This window comes from Eptesicus fuscus, chromosome 9 (assembly GCF_027574615.1).
Source record: "Eptesicus fuscus isolate TK198812 chromosome 9, DD_ASM_mEF_20220401, whole genome shotgun sequence".
Lineage (NCBI taxonomy): Eukaryota > Metazoa > Chordata > Mammalia > Chiroptera > Vespertilionidae > Eptesicus > Eptesicus fuscus.
Window position 1 is genome coordinate 101712391 of NC_072481.1, and position 23124 is coordinate 101735514.

The 23124-nt window shown below is 42.8% G+C and overlaps 1 protein-coding gene across 3 annotated transcripts in view; it reads right to left on the bottom strand.

Annotated features, from left to right (window-relative positions):
* GK5 (glycerol kinase 5) overlaps nt 1–23124 on the bottom strand; it is a 164455-nt gene that overhangs the window by 27398 nt on the left and 113933 nt on the right. For all 3 annotated transcript variants that reach the window (XM_054721620.1, XM_054721622.1, XM_054721621.1), the window contains one exon: nt 22670–22774. In XM_054721620.1, the coding sequence (XP_054577595.1) occupies nt 22670–22774 (105 nt within the window). The remainder of the gene's footprint in view (nt 1–22669; nt 22775–23124) is intronic.

The following is a 23124-nucleotide window of genomic DNA, read 5'->3' on the forward strand; positions in this document are numbered from 1 at the left end:
TCCTTACTGCCCACCTGCTCGCTGCTCCTTAGCGCTGCCTCTGAGGCAGGAAAGGTTCCTGCCAACACTGCTGCACTTCCCCCCGTGGGAGCACATTGACCACCGGGGGCAGCTCCTGCATTGAGTGTCCACCCCCTGGTGGTCAGTGCACGTCATAGCGACCAGTTGTTCTGTTCAGTCGATTTGCATATTACAGTTTTATTATATAGGATAGAAATAGCATATAGACATAGATATAAAGGATGTAGAGAGGTTTAAAAATGAAGACTGAATGATAATAGAAACAAATGAACCCAATCCTATTTCAAATTAATAAAATCACTGAAGGGAGAAGAAAAAGAACTAATCTAAGTAACTGTTGAAGAGTGTGCTTTGACCATATATCCTTGATATAAAGGAAAATCCCTGAACATCATCGTGAACAAATTCAGCATGTTTTACTGGTATGGGTCGAGTAATTCTGAAACTTTTTGTGTATATTTCGAGATTTAGCAGGTGAGTATATAATATTGATGTTGTTGGGAGCCAAGGTCCTCAATGTAGAAAAAGGGAGACAAAAATATAGAAAAGGGAAAGAAAAGCAAGAATCCTTAGGGGCTAGACTTGAATTGGAGGTACAATATAAACTCAAAGATTTTCACACATGATTGCTTGCGTATCTGCTCCTCTCCCCCCCCCATTCTCTCTCTCTCTCTCTCTCTCTCTCTCTCTCTCTCTCACACACACACACACACACACACACACACACACACACACTTCTAGTTCTGCTGTAAGGGCCTAGAAGCAATGACACTTCACTCATTGTGTTCAAATACCATTTTCCACTAAAACGAGTAAGTACTCATTGGAAAGGTGGCTAATTTCAGGGCAGGTGTAAGAAAAACACAAGAGGAGCTCAGTGCCATTAACTAAGAACATGCTCAGAAAATAATAGATACATTTAAAAGGCAGAAGCCAGTATGAGGGGATTCTCACTGGCCAAATTTGCAAGAATTTGAGCATGAAATTAAATAAAAACTATAAAAATTATAACCTGTTCAAGGAAATAAACCATGAGTTTATACCAATAATAAATAAAGAGGGGAGAAGGGAAAGTTCTTCCTTCTACACTAGAATGCTCCCTGATAAACACAGAGGCAATAAGGAAGTTAGAAAACACAATTTGCAACCATCAGTGTGAAGAAGGATGCAGGCTAGGCAAGAATCATCAATGACTGCTAAATTTTTTGGATTTAAGTATGAAAGTATTTCCCTACATTATTTATTACAAAAGGAAAAACAGTAACTACACAGTGGGCTTATGGACTTAAACAGAACCAAAGTAAGACTAATGGATACTTTGCATCGCCATGTATATATTCTGAGAAGGACACAGTATCTATCACTAACGTAGGATTTTAGCCAAAACTACATAACCTGGATCTAGTAATGAGAAATCAAATTGAAAGACATTTAAAAAAATAACTGGTCTATATTAAAAAAAATATGTCAATGGCATTAAAAAATTTTGAGGAAAATGTTCCTGTTAAAGGAAATTATACAATAAGCAACTCTAGGCTGGATCTTGTATTTAAAAAAATTACCACAAAGGACATTATTGGGGCACCTGACAAAATTGGTATATGAACTATAAATTTGATGAAAGTATTATATTCAACTAGAGGCCCGGTGCATAAAATTTGTGCATGGGTAGGGTCACTAGGCCTGGCCGGTGAAAAGGGCCAATCGGGGCCTTCTGGCTGCTGGGCAGGGCCTTCCTTCCCCAGCTGCCAGCCAGGGCCTTCCTTCCCCCGCTGCTGGCTGCCGGCCACCGGCTGGGGCCTTCCTTCGTTCTGCACTGCCTCCTGGTGGTTAGCACATGTCATAGTGAGCAATTGAACTCCTGGTCGAACTCCCTAGGTGACACTTTGCATATTAGCCTTTTATATATATAGATGTTATATTTTTGAAGTCAATAACTATATTTTAGGTATGTAAGGCAATATTCTTATTCTTAGGAAATAGAGAGAGGAAAAGGAACATGAAGTATGCAACCTTTTCTCAAAGAGCTCAGAAAATTATAGAAGTATTTATCTATCCTATAGCACATATGATGGATGGATATATGGATGCATGATAGGTAAGTAAATAGATAAAGCAATCACAACAAATCTGAGCAAAGGATATACAAGAGTTTTGTACTATTCTTACAAATTTAAGTTTGAAATTATTTCAAAATAAAAAGCTAAAACAGCCTCTCAGGAAACTGCAGGGAGCAGCAGCAGCTAGGTGCCCAACCTTGCTACCACCCAGCCTTGCCGCACCCCAAGCCTGAGCCCACATGCACCCCGCCCCAGACCCTGCATGCCAGCAGAGAACACAACCAGACACCGCATGCCTAAGTGAATACCTGAGCGATCCTGTGAGCCTTCAGCAGACACAGACGGGACACCACGCACCTGCAGCAGACACTGGCGGGACCTCTGCCACCTGGCCTGCATCCAGCCTGACTTTACATGCCCGACGGGTTACCAGCCTGGACCTGGGCGACTGCTGTGTACTCACCCACTGCCACTGCTACTGTGCTGCCATCACCACTGCACTGCCACTGCTGCCCTAGAGCCCAGATGCTTGGCTCCACCACCAAGGCTGGTGAGAGGAGCTGTGCTAGATCGATGTAGCCTTCCCTGACCTGAACCTATTAGAACTGAAGACCTGAGGAGACTGAAGAGGCTGCAGATCTGTAGGTGAGACAGGATGGCTGGGACTGAGAGAGGAGGCTCTGAGGGCACTGGCTGTGGAGACTGCAGAATGGGTGCAGCAGTGGAAGCCTGGGGCTGAAGTCCCTGGAGAGAGCAGCATCAGTATCCCACGACAGTGCATCCTGGGATGCTCTTCTGACAAGTGGGAAGGACCATGCAGTGGAGCTCAGGGCCAGCCTACACTGGAGGACTGAATCTGGAGGACCCTCTATTTCTTGGAGGAACTTGTGCTGATAAGCAGAAAGGGGGCTTGGCAGTAGGACTAGGAAGGAGATCAGCCTAGCCACCTGGAACACCGGGGAGATGCCCTCTTTCCCGGAAAAATAGCTGCTTCTGACGGGACCTGCAGTGGCCTGAGGCACGGGGGACACCTCGGGGCAGGAAATCGGTTACAATGTGAAATGTAACAAGCGAGGAGGTGCCAGCAAACCAGGCAGAGCTGAGACATTAGAAGGAGAGGAAAGGCCCAACCAACCCCCAACAAACTACTAGCACCACCTCCAACATGAGTCTGATCAAATCTTCCTGGCCAAGGCCAGGATACCCCTACAGAGCCCAGCTCCATGGGGGAATGGAGAACAGCTCAAAACAGGGACAATCAAGGTGTGATGCTCAAGGCAGACCCAGCCCCTAGGCCAAGGAGGCCCCACCTGCTGGACTCCCGGGGGCTTCAACCTATCAGACCTCAATCATGCTGCTCAGGGGCAGAAGGGGCAGTGACTCACACTGGCCTCCAGAAGAGATCCACCAAGGGACCACCTTCAACAACATCAGTGTAAAGTCCAGTGAGCCCCACAAACAGCGACCCGAAGGTTTTTGAGTGTGTGTGCTTTTGTGTGTTTGTGTCTCCTTTTTTGTTTTTTGGTTTTTTTTTTCACCTTTTTTCTTCTCTTTTTTCTTGCATACCAATAATTTTTCTCCTTTGATTCTATTCTATATTTTTCTCTTTTTATTGTTATTAATTTTTATTTTATTTTTCTCTTCTTTCCATGTTACTTATCCTACCTATATCTTAATATATCCATTATTACTATGTTTTTAAATTCATTATTATTACTACATTTATTTTCTATTTCTGTTTCTTTTTTCATCATATACTAGTTCTTTTAGCTTCCTCCATGCTTCCATAATGCCATTTTCTCCTTCTTCTTTCTCCCTTTTTCTTTATATCTCCTGTAACTCTTTGGCTGTGTCCCCGTTAGTATTCCTTTTATTTTTTCTTTGTTTCTCTTGTTTTTCATTCTTAATTTTTTCCTATTGTTGCTTTGTGTAGCTTGATTTTCATGGTGCTTTAGGCTGGGTTCTGTTGTATGTTGTTTTGTTCTGTCAGCACCTGAATAACAGCTGGAATGGTGATGTTGGGGTTGAGCCTCATCATCAGCAAGTTGGAGGGGAGATCCCTCCCATGGACAGGATAGAAACAATCAAGTCCCAATTAAAACAGAGAGCTCAAATAATGCACACCAGGGAATTCACAGAGCATCCAGCTCAGGAGATCAAATAGACTGCACCACTGGGCCCCTAAAGACCCTTTCTATATAAGGCCATCCCACGGAGACTTTAGGCATCAAGTTCTATCTAATAAGTGGAAAGAAATACAAAGAGAAAGCTAAAATGGGGAGACAAAGAAACATCCCTCTAATCAAAGAAAAAGAGGAATCTCCAGAAAAAGAACTTAATGAAATGTAGGAAAGCAACCTAACAGACGTGCAGTTCAAAGTAATAATTATAAAGATGCTTAAGGAGCTTAGTAAAAATTACAAGGAACTCAGTGGGAACTACAAAACCATGAAAAAGGAAATAGAAACAATAACCAGAACTAGACATAAAAGAAGAACATATCTGATGTCAAGAACACACTGGAAGGAGTTAAAAGTAGATTGGATAAAGCAGAGGATGGAATCAGCGATTTGGAAGACAAGGTAGAAATAAATATCCAATTAGAGCAGCAAATAGAAAAAAGAATTAAAATGCAGGAAGCTAGCTTAAGGGTGATCTGGGACAATGTGAAATGTAACAACATCTGCATCACAGGAATACCAGAAAGGGGAGAATGTGAATAAGAAACAGAGAACCTGTTTCAAGAAATAACGACAGAAAACTTCCCTGACCTGGTGAAGGAAAATGTAACACAAGTTCAGGTGGTACAGAGTCCCAGCCAAGATGAACCCAAAGACATCCACATCTAGACACATCATAATTAAAATGGCAAATATAAAGACAAAGAGAATCTTTTTTTAAAGCTAGTGTTTATTTAATGTATAATAAGTATTGTGCTCTTTTTATTTTTCAATCACAGTTGAAATACAACATCTATACTAATAATAGAGGAATATGCAAATTGTCCAGGGCGCCATCACAGTAACGACCGAACAGCAGGCTGTGTGGGGCGACCAGGCTGGCAGGGTGGGGGGCAGTTGGGGGCAACCAGACCAGCAGGGGGGCAGTTAGGGATGACTAGGCCGATGGGGGGGGCAGTAAGGGGCGACCAGGCCAGCAGAGGGGGGCAGTTAGGGGCAACCAGGATGGTAGGTGGGGCTGTAAGGGGCAACTAGGCTGGCGGAGGGGCAGTTAGGGGCGACCAAGCCAGCAGTGGGAGGTAGTTGGGGGTGATCAGGCCAGAGAGGGGGGCAGTTAGGGGCAATCAGGCTGGCAGGCAGAGGTGGTTAGGGGTGATCAGGCTGGCAGGGGGTCACTTAGGGGTGATCAGGCAGGCAGGCAGGGTGAGCAGTTAGGAGCCAGTGTTCCCAGATTGTGAGAGGGATGTCCGACTGCTGGTTTAGGCCTGATCCTCAGGATCGGGCCTAAACCGGCAGTCAGACATCCCCCGAGTAGTCCCGGATTGGAGAGGGTACAGGCTGGGCTGAGGGGACCTCCCTCCTGTGCACAAATTTCATGCAGCAGGCCTCTAGTCCTATATAATAAAAGGCTAATATGCAAATTGTTCCCTTGTGAGTTCGACCCACTGGGAGTTTGACAACTCACTATGACATTTGCTGACCACCAGGGGGTGGCACAGAATGAAGGAAGGCCCAGGCCGGCATCCGGCAGCCAGGGGAAGGAAGGCCTTGGTCGGCAGCCAGCAAAAGAAAGGCCCCGATCGGTCTTGATCGCTGGCCAGGCCTAGGGATTCTATCCCATGCATGAATTCTGTGCACCGGGCCTCTAGTTATTTTATATTAGTTTTGGGTGTTTAGCATAGTGGTTAGACAAATATATAATTTACATAGTGATCCCCCTGATAATTCTAGTCCCTGCCTGGTATGATACATAGTTACTACAGATATTGTGCTCTTCACATGCACTATTTCATTTAAGCCTACCATCTTTATGAAACACATTCATCATTTTCCTGATGAGGAAATAGGCTTAGAGTGATCAACTCACTTAAGTTTCATGTAGTGTATTCTAGTGATCTTCACATAAGACATATCACATTAGTTTTTCTTAGTCATAGATTTTTTTCTTTTTCTTTTTTTTGCTCGTCAGTTTATTTTGTTTATTAGATTCCACATAATAACCTCTAGGTCCTTCCATGCTGTCTCACAAAGGAAGAATCTTAAAGGCAGCAAGAGAGTAGACAGAAACTTACCTACAAGGGAGTTCCCATTAGAATGTCAGCAGAGTTCTCAATGGAAACACATCAGGCAAGAAATGTTAGCAAGGGCCTAAATCCAAGATTACTGTATCCAACAAGGCTATCATTTAAAATTGAAGATGAAATAAAAAGCTTTCCAGACAAAAAAGGTTAAAGGAGTATATTACCACCAAACCAGCAATATAAAAAATGCTAAAGGAACTGCTTTAAGAAGAAGAAAAGAAGAGAGAGAAAGGATCATAGCATAAGAAAAATTAAAATGGAAATAAATAAATAACTATCAATAATAACCTTAAGTATAAATGGATTAAATGCTTCAGTCAAAAGACATAGGGTGCCTGAATGGATAAGAAAACATGGCCATACATAAGCTGTCTATAAGAGACCCACTTCAGAACAAAAGATTCACACAAAATGAAAGTGAAGGGGTGAAAAAAAATTTCATGCAAATGGAAAGGAAACAAAAGCTGGGGTAGCTATACTCATATCTGACAAAATAGACTTCAAAACAAAAGCTATAACCAAAGACAAAAAAGGTCACTACATACTAAAGGGAATGATTCAACAAGAAAATATAACTCCTGTAAACATATACACACCCAAAACAATATATATACATATATATATATATATATATACACACACACACACACACACACACACACACACACACACACACACACTCTTGATGGACTTTTAGGGAGAGGTTGACAGCAATACAGTCATAGTAGGTAATTTTAATACCCCATTGGCATTACTAGATAGATCTTACAGACCAAAGGAAAAAAAATCAACAAGGAAACAGAGGCCTTATATGACACACTAGATCAGATGGACCTAACATATTTATAGAACATTTCACCCCAAAGCAAGAAAATATACATTCTTCTCAAGTGCACATGAAACATTCCAAAGATAGACTAGGACATGAAACAAGTCTATACAAATTCAAGAAGACAGATATCATACCAAGCATCTTCTCAGATCACAATGGCATGAAGTTAGAAATCAACTATAATAAAATAATTCAAAAACACTCAAATACATGGAGGCTAAATAGCATGTTAGTAAACAATGAATGGGTTACCAATGAGATCAAGCAAGACATTAAAACCTTCCTTGAAACAAATGAAAATGAATACACAACCACCCAAAACCTATGGGACACAGCAAAAGCAGTCCTGAGATGGAAGGTCATAGCATTACTGGCTTACCTCAAGAATCAAGAAAAAGCACTAATAAACTATCTAACCCTACAACTAAACGAATTGGAAAGAGAACAGCAAGAAAAGCCCAGAGGAAGTAGAAGAAGAAAATAATAAAGAGTAGAGTGGAAATAAACGACATAGATGCTAAAAAAGAAAAAAAAAAAAGTACAAAAGATCAATGAATCCAAGAGCTGGTTCTTTGAAAAGATAAACAAGATTGATGAACCCCTAGCCAGACTCATCAATAAACAAGAGAGAGGACCCAAATAAATAAAAGCAGAAATGAAAGAGGTGATATACTAGTAACCACTGACACCACAGAAATACAAAGGATTGTAAGCAAATACAATGAACAACTATATGCCAACAAACTGCACAACCTGGGTGAAATGGACAAATTCCTAGAAACATACAAACTCCCAAAACTCAATCAGGAAGAATCAGAAAAGCTGAATAGGCCTATAACAACTTATGAAATTGAAACAGTAATTTAAAAATTCCAGGCAAACAAAAGTCCTAGACCAGAAGAATTTATAGGTGAATTATACTAAACATTCAAAGAACTTAACACCTTTCCCCCTCAAACTACAGTTTTCCAATGGAATACTATGCAGCTATTAAAAAGAGGGATCTCTTAGCCTTTGGAACAGCATGGACCTGAAAATATATTATGCTAAATGAAATAAGCCAAACTGAGAAGGACAAATATCACATGATCTCTCTTATTTGTGAAACCTAATGAATAAAATGAATTGACCAAGAAAATAAGACCTGAAGCATGGAGGCATGGAACAGACTGACATACCTCGATATGGGAGTAGAGGGGCAAGGAGAGATAAACCATAGAACTTCTATATTTATAGGCATAGCCCATGGACACGGGCTATAGGGTGGTGAAGACCTGGGGTGTGGCAGTAGGTACGGGCTGGGCAGAGGGGGGGAAAGTGGGAGATATCCGTAATGCTGTCAACAATCCTACCTAATAATAGACAAATATGCAAATTGACTGCACCTTTGCTACGCCCAAGCCACGCCCACCAGCCAAGCCACGCCCACCAGCCAATCAGGATGAATATGCAAATTACCCCAACAAAGATGGCGGCTAATTTGCATATCAAGACAGCGTAGAAAGAAGCCAAGAGCTGCAGAAGGGAGCAAAGCTGCGGAGAAGCAAGCAAGCCGGGGGGAGGAGAAGGGAGGAGCGGAGGCGGGGCCAGGGGAGAAGGGAGAAAAGCAGGCGGGCTGGTGGAGAAGGCGGGCCGGGGGACAAGGGAGGAGCGGAGGCGGGGCCAGGGGAGAAGGGAAAAGCAGGCGGGCTGGCGGAGAAGGCGGGCCGGGGGACAAGGGAGGAGCAGAGGCGGGGCCAGGGGAGAAGGGAAAAGCAGGCGGGCTGATGGAGAAGGCGGGCCGGGGGACAAGGGAGGAGAGCAGGCAGGGCGGGGTAGAGTGCAGCAGGAAACCCTATTGCAGGATTTCTCCTGCAACGGGAACACTAGTAAAAATATATTTATTTAAAAAAATGCTGGCAATGAAAAAAAATACTAAATGAGAATACATGGACAAAGTCTTCCAATTTAGTGTAAACCTAACCATTTACTATAAAATTTTCTTTCCAATCTTGGCAATGCTTTTAGACAAAGATAGCATTTACTTTGCTACCTCACTCTCTGTAAAGCCTGGGACCTTCACCGACACCAGCACTTTTCTATGGTTTAATTAATGCCAAAATAAAGATGTTCTAACACTTACAAAAAATAGAGATTTAGTTTATCAATTTTACTTTTTATTATTTCTCAGTTTTATAATTTGTATAGCCTTATACTTTTGGTTAAAAAGGTATTAATTATGCTTCTATTTTTTTCTTATTAGTAAGCATTTATTACTTTCCTGTAAGTACTATTTTTATAGAATTATGGTTATTATTTTTGGACACTATTAAATTATGTTTTAAATGTTTTCCTTGGTCCTGTGCTACTTAAAAAGAGACATTTCAAGTTTCTATGTGGCTAAGTAACATTTAAATACTGCTTTTAACCAATCATTTCTAACCACATGATCATATAACAGGCTCAAATGTTCCACTCTTGCTTTCCTAAGTATGGCTGAAAAAAAGATATGTGTGTGTTTATGTGTGTGTGTGTTTAGAAAGGGCTTTATATGAACTTTAAATGAACAGAAAGAAAAGTACATTCTGTTGTCTACATATTTTTGTTGACAGTATTACAGTTGTCCCCCATTTCCCCTCTTTGACTCCTTCTAGCCAGCCCCTGCCCCACCCCAGACCTCTGATCATGCCCACATCCCCATCCCTGCAGGGACAGAAGATGTGTTAGGACTTTGAAATGGGAGAGTTTCCTCAATTATCTGGTGGACCCAATATAATCACATTAGTCCTCAAAAACAAAACAAAAACACACATACAACCTTTCCTGGCTGTAATGAATAAGAGGAAGATGTGAAGACAAAAGAATGGTCAATAAAAGCAACTTTGCTGGCTTTAAAGACTGAAATGGGGGGCCAGGAGCCAAGCTAGGCAGTAGCTGCTTCTAGAAGCCAGAAAAGACAAGTAAATGGCTTCTACTCTCAACTCTCTAAAAAGGAATGCAGCCCTGCCCACACCTTGATTGGTCAGACTTCTCATCTCCACAACTATAAGACAACAAGGAAACTAATACACTCATCTTCTGATGAGCTGCAACTCTCTAAAAACAGGTGTCTTTCCTCATAATAGGCACACCTGTGCCTGATACATGGTAAGAGACCTATTGATGTTATTTTAATCTTGTTTCTTCCATTACATCTGCCTCTGTAGGAGCCTAATTCCTACTAAGTGGTGCTTAGTTGAACTTGCTCCCCCTCCTCCAGGGTGCTATATACTCTTTAATAGGTGTGTTCTCTTTTAGGTCAGGCTCATGGCAGGCGGTGAAAGGTAAGGGAGTGAACACCCTTGGTCATGCATTTCTCCACGTATGAGAAAGATTAGCCTCTCCCCTCAGCCTGGAAAGGAGCTGTTTAGACCAAATAGTAGTCCTGTCCACTGTCAGCAGGCTCTCCCAGGGATGGGCTGGGCCAGCTCCTTCTGTACATGCTGAGTGGATTTTCTCTTGGCTCAGGAGGCTCCTATATAGAGAACATTAGAAGGTTCTTACCAGCCACTGGTACTTTTACCAAGACTCAGGTCTGCACAGTCTACTTGAAAACTCAAAACTCCATTCTTGTTTGGACTCCATTCTAGCTTTGACAGTGAGCCTTACTCATCTTACAGTTTGTCATCCCAGCAGGAAGCAAGAAGGAGACAGGACCAGGAATAAAGGCCCTATTCACTAGCAGTAACATGTAACCATTCACCACTACCTAGAATTAGTTCATATTTCAGAGAATGTTTATCTCATCTTCCCTAATTGAGACTGTATCTCTCTTGGGAAGACATCCATAGAGAACAAACCAGTTTTCTTTGGGTAAATAAGAGTCCTGGGTAATTTTAAATGTGTACTGGCATTCTTATGGGGATTGCCTGGAGAAGGCAGATGTGACATGCAGCAATTAAAAGTGGCACTACTAGGGAAAAGATGCCCATTGACTCATGATACTGTCGGACACCAGAGATGGGAACTCCCTCAGTTACATAAAAGAAATAGGGCATTCCTTCATTGCCTTGCCTAGGTCATGCTAGGGCCTTCCTCACTAGTCCTCTTAGCTTGGACTGCTCTTTGAGCAATGGCCTTTCCCACCTTCCCCACTCTTAACTCTTCATCAGGGCTCAGCTCAAACATCACTTCTTTAAAGAAACTTTCTGATACTCCAACTCTAGCGTTTGTGACTCTGGGGACAGAGCTGAAGGGAAAGCCACCAGGATCAGTGTGCTGAGTCATTCTCCCATACTGCAGATGCCATCTTTCTTGGTGGAGCATTCCCTTCCCTGAGGCATCAGCCTGGGGGAAGGCAACAGCCCCACCCTCTGCACTGCCTCTTGTCCTACCCTGTGGAGCTTACACCCTGCTGAGGAGTAACCAGAGGCTCTTTCAGAGACTGAGTCTAACAGGCAGGCAGCAGGCAGAGAGAGATCTTAGGATACAGTAAGACTTTTGCTGACCTGCCCCTGGGCCTGATGCTAATAAAGTCAGGCTCGGTTGTACATCTTGGTCCTTCTAGTGCCCCCAGGCCCAGCAGAGGTAGCCACAAACTGTGGATCACTTGTAGCTCGAAACAGGTTGCTGAGCATCAATCACAGGCAGTGTCTCACATTGGCCTATATCAAAGTCCATCCCAGGAGGCCCAGAGCCAACACACCCAGTGACAAGCTTCAGACAACAAAAGAGCAGGATCTAGTAAGCTTCATAATTGCATATTCTAAGGGAAATCTCAGCAGGCACCAAACCCTGCTGAGGTAAATTCTGCTTCATGTGGTCAGCATCTGTACAGCAGCTTATTCAACTTGGTGTGGGATGAGTCTCACAGTCGGTCAGCCTGGTGGTCAACCCTACGCATGAATGGGCCAATAGCAATCAAAACTCAATTACAACAGGAGTGCCCACATAACCCACACAAGGAACATTCCTGGAGCACCCAGCTCAAGTGACCAAAGAGACTGAACCATTGGGTCCCATAGGACACCTACAACATAAGACCACCCCACAAAGAGAGGGAGTCTCAGAAGATCTACCTAATACACAGAAACAAACACAAAAAGGCAGCCAAAATGGGGAAACAAAGAAGAGGCCCCAAAAGGAAGATGGGAGAAAAAGAGCTAAATGAAATGGAGGCAAGCAATTGATCAAATATAGAATTCAAAGTAATGCTTATAAGGATGCTCAACAGCATGAAAAAGGACATCTATACTAATAAAAGGGTAATATGCTAATTACACCGGGAGACCTACCAGACGTCCTTCCGGACAAAGCCATGGTGGCAGGGCTGAAGCAGAGGCAGTTAGGGATGATCAGGCCAGCAGGGGAGGGCAGTTGGGGGTGATCAGGTCAGCAGGGGAGGGCAGTTGGAGGTGAGGAGGCTGGCAGGAGGGCAGTTGGGAGCAATCAGGCTGGTGGGGGCAATCGGGCTGGCAGGGGGGTAGTTGGGGGTGAGCAGGCTGGCGGGGGTGGGCAGTTCAGGGCGATCAGGCCGGGAGGGGGAGCAGGTAGGGACAATCAGGCCAGCAGGGGGTGGGCAGTTGGGGACAATCAGGCCGGCAAGGGGGGCAGGTGGGGACGATTGGGATGGCAGGGAGGTAGTTGGTGGCGAGCAGGCTGAAAGGGTGGGGGCAGTTCAGGTCGAGCAGGCCAGCAGGGGGGGTCAGGTGGGGGTGATCAATCAGCAGGGGGGCAGTTGGGGGCAACGAGACCAGCAGGGGGGACAATTGGGGTGATAAGGCCAGTAGGCAGAGTGGTTAGGGATGATCAGGCAGGCAGGCAGGTGAGTGGTTAGGAGCCAGCGGTCCCGGATTGAGAGATGGATGTCCCAAATTGGAGAGGGTGCAGGCTGGGCTGAGGGACCCCCCCTGTGCACGAATTTAATGCACTTGGCTACTAGTAGAAATTATAAAAAAAGAACAGACAGAAGTGAAAAATATAATATCTGAAGTGAAGAATACACTGGAAGGAATACAGAAAGATGGATAAAGCAGAGGACTGAATCAGTGATTTGGAGACAAGGTAGAAAAAACACCCACTCAGAGCAGCAAAAAGAAAAAAAGATTTTAAAAAATATATAGATAGTTTAAGGGAACTTTGGGAAAACATGAAGCATAAAAACAGCTGCATCATAGGGGTACCAGAAAGAGAAGAGAGAGAGCAAGAGATCAAGGGAGAACCTATTTGAAGAAATAATGACCAAAAACTTCTCTAACCTGGTGAAGAAAAATGATACACAACTCCAGGAAGCACAGAGAGTCCCAAGCAAGTTGAACCCAAAGAGGCCCAAACCTAGACACATCATAATTAAAATGGCAAAGAGTGAACCTTAAAAGCCACAGATAAAGACAGCTACCTACAAGAAAGCTCCCATAAGACTGTCAACTTATTTCTCATCAGAAACATTTCAAGCCAGAAGGGATTGGTATAAAATATTCAAGGCGATGAAAAGAAAGGGCCTGTGACCAAGACTACTTTACCCAGCAAAGCTATCATTTAACATTGAAGGAGAGATAAAGAGCTTCCCACTTAAGAAAAAACTAAAGGAGTTTGTTACCACCAAACCAATATTATAAGCAATGTTTAACCTTTTGCACTCGGATGTCGAGTGTGACTCGACACGGTTAGCATTAGAATAAAGGAATCGAGAAAAAAGCAAGCGAGTGCAAAGGGTTAAAAGCCTGCTTTAATGATAATAATAAGAAGAGAAAAAAAAGAGGAACATAGTTAAAGAATTATGTGGCAATAAATATGTACCTATCACAAATCACTTTAAATGCAAATTGCTTAAGGCTCCAATTAAAAGACATAGGATAGCTCAATGAATAAGAAAACAAGAACTGCATATATGCTGTCTACAAGAGACCCACCTCAGAACAAAAGATACACACAGACTAAAAGTAAAGGGATGGAAAATGACATTTCATGCAAATTGAAAGAAAAACAAAAGCTGGGATAGAAATACTTATATCTCACAAAATGGATATTAAAACCAAACCTATATTAAGAGACAAAAAAGGGCACTTGATAAAGGGAACATAATGATAAAGGGAATAATTGAACAAGAGGATATAACCCTTGTAAACACTTATGCGTGCAACATAGAAGCACTTAAATATATAAAGCAAATCTTGATGGACGTAAAGGGAGAGATAGACAGTAATACAGTCACAGTAGGGGATCTTAACACCCCTTGAAATCAATGGATAGATTGTCCAGACAGAAAACCAATAAGGAAATAGTGGCCTTAAATGACACATTAGTTCAGAAGAGTTTAATTGATATCTTCAGAGAATTCCACACCAAAGCAGCAAATTATACATTATTTTCAAGTGCACATGGAACATTTTCTAGGATAGACCATATGTTAGGACCCAAAACAAGTCTATATAAATTTAAGAAGATTGAAATCATATCAAGAATCTTCTCTGATCAAACAATCTATGAAACTAGAAATCAATCACAAGAAAAAAAATAACACACCAAGACATGGAGGCTAAATAACATTTCACTAAACAATGAATTGGTTAACAATGAGATCAAGAAGAAATACAAAAAGACAACCAAGATGACGGCATAGGTAAACACCTGAACTTGCTGCCGCGCACAACCATATCAAAACTACACCTAAAAGAAAACACGAACATCATCCAGAACCACGGGAATGCTGGCTGAGCGGAAATTCTACAACTAGAAGGAAAGAGAAAAGTGCATTGAGTCTGGTAGGAGGTGCGGAGGTGTGGAAATGTGGAGGTACAGACGCATGCAAAAGGGGCTGGCCCTGTCTTTTTCAATTGGGAGGGAGATACAAGCTGCCAATAGCTCTGAACTCCAGTTCCAGGCAAGACTCTGGGGACCCAGACTCATACAAAGAGAAACTGGACTGTCTGGCATTGGTCCGGAACACGAGGGTGGCTTTCTCTCAGAGGTGCTTGCAGTGATCATTGTTCCTGCACAGTGCCACGGGACACAGAGACCCGGGGGCCTCTTCTGGGCAGGGCTGACAGTCAGCCATTGCTGTTTGCTCTGCCCTGGTGATTCCCTGAGACAACGCCCCACCCAATTTACAACCCCACCCAAGCTGTGTGCAGAGGCTTTTGCATATGAATGGCCTGGCCTTTTGCAATCTAAAATTACCTAACAAACTGCAGCTAGGTCAAAGAGCCCCAGAGCCTCCAAAAGAAGGCCCAAGGCTCCACAGCAGCTTGCACTGCTTCACAGCTGGTCCTCATCTGGGCACCTCCAAACCGCAAACAAAGAGAAGGAATTTGCAGATCTCTCTGTAGCTTCTGCTAGGTGGCCTCAGGCAGTGGCTGACTTTGCACCTCCTTGGAGATCCAAGAGCCAGTGTACCCAGTGGTAAGAGTGAGACCATCCAGATTACAACTCTTCACATCCATAAGAGAAACACTCAAAGGGCAGACTCAGTGAGCGCCAAAGCCCCACTGAAGCAAGTCCTACCCCATAAGGGTGTCTCAAGCACAGAAGTTCTCCCATTGTAGACACAACTGGTCCTCACAGCCAATTGGCCTGGATGTCAATTCCTCCCAGTGATACCAACAGCAATCAAGGCTTAACTACAACAAGACTGTGCACACAGTCTCCTCGGGCAAGGAAAACAAAAGAAAAAATAAATAACTGGGATTACATTAAACTAAGTTTTTGCACAGCAAAGAAAGCCATCAATAAAATGAAATAACAACCCATTGGATAGGAGAACGTATTCACCAATACATCTGATAAGGGGATAATATCCAAAATTTATAAAGAATTTACAAAACTCAACACCAAAAAATACAAACAATCCAATTTAAAAAATGGGCAAGGGACCTGAATAGACACTTCTCTAAACAGGACATAGAGATGGCCAATAGACATAAGAAAAAATGCTCAATGTCACTAATTATCAGAGAAATGCATATTAACACCACAATGAGATACCACCTCACACCTGTCAGAATGGTTATCATCAATAAATCAACAAACAAGTGCAGGCAAGGACGTGGAGAAAAGGGAGCCCTTGTGCACTGCTGGTGGGCATGCAGACTAGGTTAGCCACTGTGGAAAGCAGTGTGGAGTTAGAGTTACCTCAAAAACTTAACACTGGAACTGCCTTTTGACCCAACATTCCACTCTGGGAATTTACTTGAAGAAACCCAAAACACTAATTCAAAAGAATATATGCACCCATGTGTTCATTGCAGTGTTATTTACAACAGCCAAGATTTGGAAGCAATGCAAGTGTCCATCAGTAGATGAGTGCATAAAAAAGTTGTGGCAGCCCAGCCAGAGTTGCTCAGTGGTTGAATATCAACCTATGAACCAGGATGTCACAGTTTGATTCCTGGTCAGGGCACAGACCCAGAGACCCAGGTTTGGGCTCAATCCCTGGTAGGAGGCAATCGATCAAGGATTCTCTCTCATCATCTCTCTGCTTCTCTCTTCCTCTCTGAAATCTATCTATCTATCTATCTATCTATCTATCTATCTATCTATCTATCTATCTATCTATCTATATTTAAAGTTACGGTACATTACACAATGGAATATTACTTGGCTGTAAAAAAGAAGGAAATCTTACCTTTGCAACAGCATCGATGAACCTGGAGAGCATTATGCTAAGTGAAAGAAGCCAGTGAGCAGATGAGATTGTCGAAAGACAAGTACCTTATGTATTCACTCACATGTGGACTCTAATGAACAAAATAAACTAACAAGCAAAACAGAGAGACTCAGAGACAGAGAGCAGGCTGACAGCTGTTGGGGCGGGGTGAAGCTGGGTGGGAAGGTGGAGGGAGTGAACAAAAAAAATAAACAAACACTTCATGGACATGGAGAACAGTGTGGTGACTGCTGGGGGAAGAGGAGGTGGAGGAGGGTACAGGGGATAAATGGTGACAGATGGAGACTTGACTTGGGGTGGTGAATGCACAATACAGTGTACAGATGATATGTTGTAGAATTGTGCACCTGAAACCTGTATAATTTTGTCAACCAGTGTCACCCCAATTAACTAAATAAAAGGAAAAAATGAAAAAGAAAGAAACATTCTGATTCTCCAGTTAGAAAAAGTCTTTTCTTTAGAAAGACATCACTGACTCGATAACTACTTGTCCTTCAGGTATTTAACACTAATGGTTTTTTTTTCGTTTTTTTTTTTCCAATTGTTCATTTCATATGTGTGCGTCTTGCTAGACTGTACCCTCCATGAGGACAGCGGTATCTGTCTTCTTCACTGGCATCCTAGCATGTATGGTTTCAGACATAAAAGTATTTATAAGATTGTGACAGCAAAACAGAACAAAGAGTGACGAGGAACAGAAATGGACCAAATTAAAGAGAAAAGATGAACATGTAGGGACCCAAATGTGGCAGTTAATATAGGAGCCTAAAGGGGAAAAAAAGATGAGAGAGAACTGGCCTGTGTAAAAAAGATTATGAAAATAGTATTTTTCTAGTTTAAAACAGCATCTACGCCTGAGCCTGAGTTGTACTACCACCCAGCAAAGACACTGAAGGAAGACACACTCAGAGTGGAACAAGCTCAGCATGTCACATAAGGATATGAAGGTTCAAACTGCATGTCTCCAAGGAAATGACAGGGTTATTCAAGTTCTTACATCCTATGTTTCTCCTGAATGTAATACAGTTATGTTTGTCGATATACCCATTAAAGTGAATGCTCAGACTAGAAAGAGATATATTCAAGTAAATGTTGGATTTTTGTATTTCAGACAGATACATACCAATAATGTTTAGCTATGCCAATCATTGAAATTTTAAAACAAATAATTCAACTCTGAATTCTCTCTCCCTCCAGTCAGACCAACAGTTCTGTTTTCCTGCAGAGATTGGATTAGCCTTCAGGAGGGCATCATGCCTCTACCAGAAGTCACATCACTTTGATAAGTCAAGGCATTTTAGCTCCATCTCCCAGAAAAGAGTGCTCATCATTTGAGAATCACAATGAATGACCCTCAACCCCGATAGGCAGTGAAATTATTCCCATTGACACATGCACATGATGTCATATGCAACTTGATGATGATTTTTTTCTTAATGACGAATGTGAAATTATTCTGCTTTTTCTTTGCATCTTCTGGAAAGCAATAAAATTAAAAGGTATAACTAAAAAAGAAGACATATATAACCTATAGTTTCTATAATCTGAAGTTATCTAAAGATACATGTTCAAAAAATTATAAGAAGTACATTTAAGAAGAGTTAAGTAATAAAAAGCTCTGAAATAAATATTTTTAAAATATATTTTTATTGATTTCAGATGGGAAGGGAGAGGGAGAGAGAGATAGAAATATCAATGATGAGAGAGAATCATTGATCGGCTGCCTCCTGCACACCCCATACCGGGGATCGAGCCTGCAACCCCAGGCATATGCCCTGACCAGGAATCGAACTTGTGACTTCCTGGTTCATAGGCTGATGCTCAACCACTGAGCCATGTCAGCCAGGCTGAAATAAATATTTTTTATTACTAAGTAATCTTATATTTATGATGTAGGTGAAGGCTTATAGACAAATAGAAAAAAAAGGAAGAAATGAATAGATGGATTGGTATTTCCCTCATAGAGTGTATGTTTTCTGCCAACAGAATTATTTTTGTCTTTAAACATATCAGCTTAGTTGAAAAGAGCAAAGTAGAGAGTCAGAACCTGCTCTACAATTTAATTATCAGAGATAATCACCGCTAATACTTTGGTATATAACATTTCACACCTTATGCATTAAATACAGTTATGTTATATATAGGCTGTTCAATATTCACGGTGGCCAGAAGGAAGAAACAACCCAAATGTCCATCAACTGATAAATAAATTATGGCACATCCACACAATGGAATATTATTCAGCAATAAAAAGAAATGAAGAATTGACACATGCTGCAACACGGGTGACCCTTGAAAAGACTGTGCTGAAAGAAACCAGTTACAAAGACCTTATGTTATACTAGTAGCCCTGTGCACGAATCCGTGCACCAGTAGCTTGCCAGTAGCTCTTCACCCACTGCCCCGCCCTCCTGTAGCACCCCTCCTCCTTTCCCCCACTCCTCCTCACAGCTTGCTGCCCTGCCCCCTCCTGTAGCTCTCCGCCGCCTGCTTGTAGCTCGCTGCCCCACCCTCCTGCTGATCCGTGATCCAATTGTTACACAGTCAGTCATTACGCTTCATGGCATAACGACCATTTGCATATTACATCTTTAATATATAGGATAATTCTAACCCTATGAAATGTCCAGGACAGGCAAATCTACAGAGACACAAAGTAGCTTAATGGTAACTTAGGAATGGGAGGTGGGACAGGGTATCACTACTAATGGGCATAGGGGTTTATTTTAGGGGGAACAAAAATGTTCCCAAATGAGATTGTGTTAACGGTTGCACAAAGCTGTGAAAATACTAAAAAAATTTATTGTACACTTTAAATAGGTGAGTTATATGGTATTTGAATTATATTTCAAGAAAGCTAGTTTTTAAATAAGCAAAAAGGTATTTACACAGGCAACTGCTTCATCTCCTCTTTGCAGTATAATAGATAATATTCTATTTCAATAAGATACGCAACTATACTGTTATGTATGAGTGTACAATGTTCTATTATATCGATATACTGATATTTACTTATCTAGTGCTTTATTATTAGACTAGAGGCCCAGTGCACAAAATTCGTGCACAGGGTTGGGGGGTGTCCCTCAGCTCAGCCTGCACCCTCTCCAATCTGGGACCCCTCGAGGGATGTCCGACTGCCTGGGATTGGGCCTACATAGGCAGTCGGACATCCCTCTCACAATCCAGGACTGCTGGCTCCCAACTGCTTGCCTGCCTGCCTTCCTGATTGCCCCTAACCACTTCTGCCTGCCAGCCTGATCACCCCCTAACCACTCCCCTGCCAGCCTGATTGATGTTTATCTGCTCCCCTGCCAGCCTGTTTGCCCCCAACTTACCTCCTCTGCCAGCCTGGTCACCCCTAACTGCCCTCCCCTGCAGGGTTGATCGCCCCCAACTGCCCTCCCTTGCAGGCCTGGTCCCTCTCAACTGCCCTCCCTTGCAGGCCTGGTGCCTCCCAACTGCCCTCCTCTGCTTGCCTGATCGCCGACAACTGCCCTCCCTTGCAGGCCTGGTCCCTCCCAACTACCCTCCCCTGCTGGCCATCTTGTGGTGGCCATCTTGTGTCCACATGGGGGCAGGATCTTTGACCACATTGGGGCAGCCATCTTGTGTGTTGGAGTGATGGTAAATCTGCATATTACTCTTTTATTAGATAGAATAGAGGCCTGGTGCATGGGTGGGGGCAAGCTGGTTTACCCTGAAGGGTGTCCCGGATCAGGGTGGGGGTTCCCTTGGGGTGTACGGCAGCCTGGGCGAGGGGCCTGTGGTGGTTTACAGGCCAGCCACCACCACTCCTGGCGACCCAAGCGGAGGTCCTGGTATCTGGAATTTATTTATCTTCTACAATTGAAACTTTGTAGCCTGGAGCGGAGCCAAGCCTCCTGCTCACTCCGTGGCGGCAGCCATTTCTGTTGGAATTTATTTACCTTCTATAATTTAAACTTTGTAGCCTGGAGTGGAGGCCTAGGCCAGCCAGGGCTGCAGAAGCTTGGCTTCCTCCATCGCCAGGGGCAACCCTAACCTCCTGCTTTTCCAGCTCCGTGGCTGCTGCCTTTTCTGTTGGAATTTATTTACCTTCTATAATTGAAACTTTGTAGCCTTGAGTGGAGGCCTGGGTTGGCCAGGGTGTGTGGAAAGCTTGGCTTCCTCCATTGTCAGGGAAACCCAAGCCTCCCTCCTGCTCTCTGTGGCCACAGCCATCTTGGATGGGGTTAATTTGCATACTCGCTCTGATTGGCTGGTGTGCGTGGCTGGTGGATGTAGCACAGTGATGGTTAATTTGCATATTACTCTTTTATTAGATAGGACTAGTGACCTTGTGGATGCCGCTTGCCTCAGCTGGCCACCCCGCCCACTGCTACACTGTAGCTCTCTGCCGCTGGTAGCTCGCTGCCCTGCCCTCCTGCTGATCGGTCATTAATGTCAAAGCATAACGACCATTTGCATATTACCTCTTTATTATATAGGATAGGAACTTATTTCCAATTGCTGCATTAAACACCCATGTATGCATATATCTCTACATACGTGTCTAATTATTTCTGTAGAAAACAAAAAATCAGCCCTAACAGGTTTGGCTCAGTGGATAGAGCATCAGCCTGCGGACTGAATGGTCCCAGGTTTGATTCTGGTCAAGGGCATGTACCTTGGTTGCGGGCATATCCCCAGTAGGGGGTGTGCAGGAGGCAGTTGATTGATGTTTCTCTCTCATCAATGTTTCTAGCTCTCTATCCCTCCCCTCCTCTCTGTAATAAAATCAATAAAATATATATATTTTTTAAAAAAGAAAGAAAACAAAAAATCAAACCGTGGGTAAAGGGTCTGCATTCAATCATACTGTCTGATGGTCCTCCAGAAAGGCCATAGTAATTTTTTAAAAATATGTTTTTAATGTTTTTAATGATTTCAGAGAGGAAGGGAGAGGGAGAGAGAGACAGAAACATCAATGATGAAAGAATCATTGATGAGCTGCCTCCTGCATGCCCCCTACTGGAGATTGAGCCTGAAAATCAGGCATGTGCCCTGATGGGGAATCGAACCATGACCTCCTGGTTCATAGGCTGACACTCAACCACTGAGCCACGCTAGCCTGGCAAGGCCATACTAATTAACATTCATCCCAATGGAAAATATAGTATTATTGTCTCTACATTCCCACCAATGCTTAGCATATCAAACTAATTAATCTCTGATAATGAGACGTGACATAATTTTTTAAATGTGTATTTCTTTCATTATTGAATTTGAACATTTTTAGTCATTTAATTTGTCATTTTTTTATCATCTTTATTAATTTTTCTGACATATGCTACAAATTGTTCTCACCAATATGTCTTCTAGTTTTGCTTTATGGCAACTCTTTCCCAACACATTCTTTTTATTTTTTTATTTTTTTTTATTTTTATTTTTATTTATTTTTATTTTTTTTTAAAATATATTTTATTGATTTTTTACAGAGAGGAAGAGAGAGGGATAGAGAGTTAGAAACATCGATGAGAGAGAAACATCCATCAGCTGCCTCCTGCACACCCCCTACTGGGGATGTGCCCGCAACCAAGGTACCTGCCCTTGACCGGAATCGAACCTGGGACCTTTGAGTCCGCAGGCCGACGCTCTATCCACTGAGCCAAACCGGTTTTGGCATCTAACATTTTATATGCATAAATTTATTATTATCTTTATGGCATCTGGCCTTAACACCTAGCTTTTCACCATCCTAACAGCATAAAAATAACATCCTATATTTTCTTCTAGCACATGTCATTTTACTTTATGTTTCATTTGAACAATCCATCATTTCCTACTGATCTGCGATCCTGTGGCATTAACTTCTTTAAGTCTGGCCTGTGAAATCTGTGTAAAGGATGACTTACCTAATTGCTGAGCCCATTTTATGGCAGTACCAGTGTCTCCTGCATTGCCTTCAGCTAAGCATACAACCTCTTGTCCAATCTTCCATCCAATCAACGGATAAAAACCTTAAAAACAATGTAATTCATATCATAAATAGATAATTCATTGCAGACATCTACAATTGAAAATTTTGATTAACTAAGAAACTAGCAAAGTGGCTCTGAAGTCAGAATGCCTGGGGTCAAATCTCCATCTTCTCTTCTTTACTAGCTGTGGTCTTGAAAATTTCTAACTGCCCTGGCCAGTTTGGGTCAGTGGATAGAGTATCAGCCTGCAGACTGATGAGTCACAGGTTCGATTCCGGTCAAGGGCACATGGCCTGGGTTGCGGGCTCAATCCCCTGTGGGGGTGTGCAGGAGGCAGCCGATCAGTGATTCTCTCTCATCATTGATGTTTCTATCTCTCTCTCTCTTAC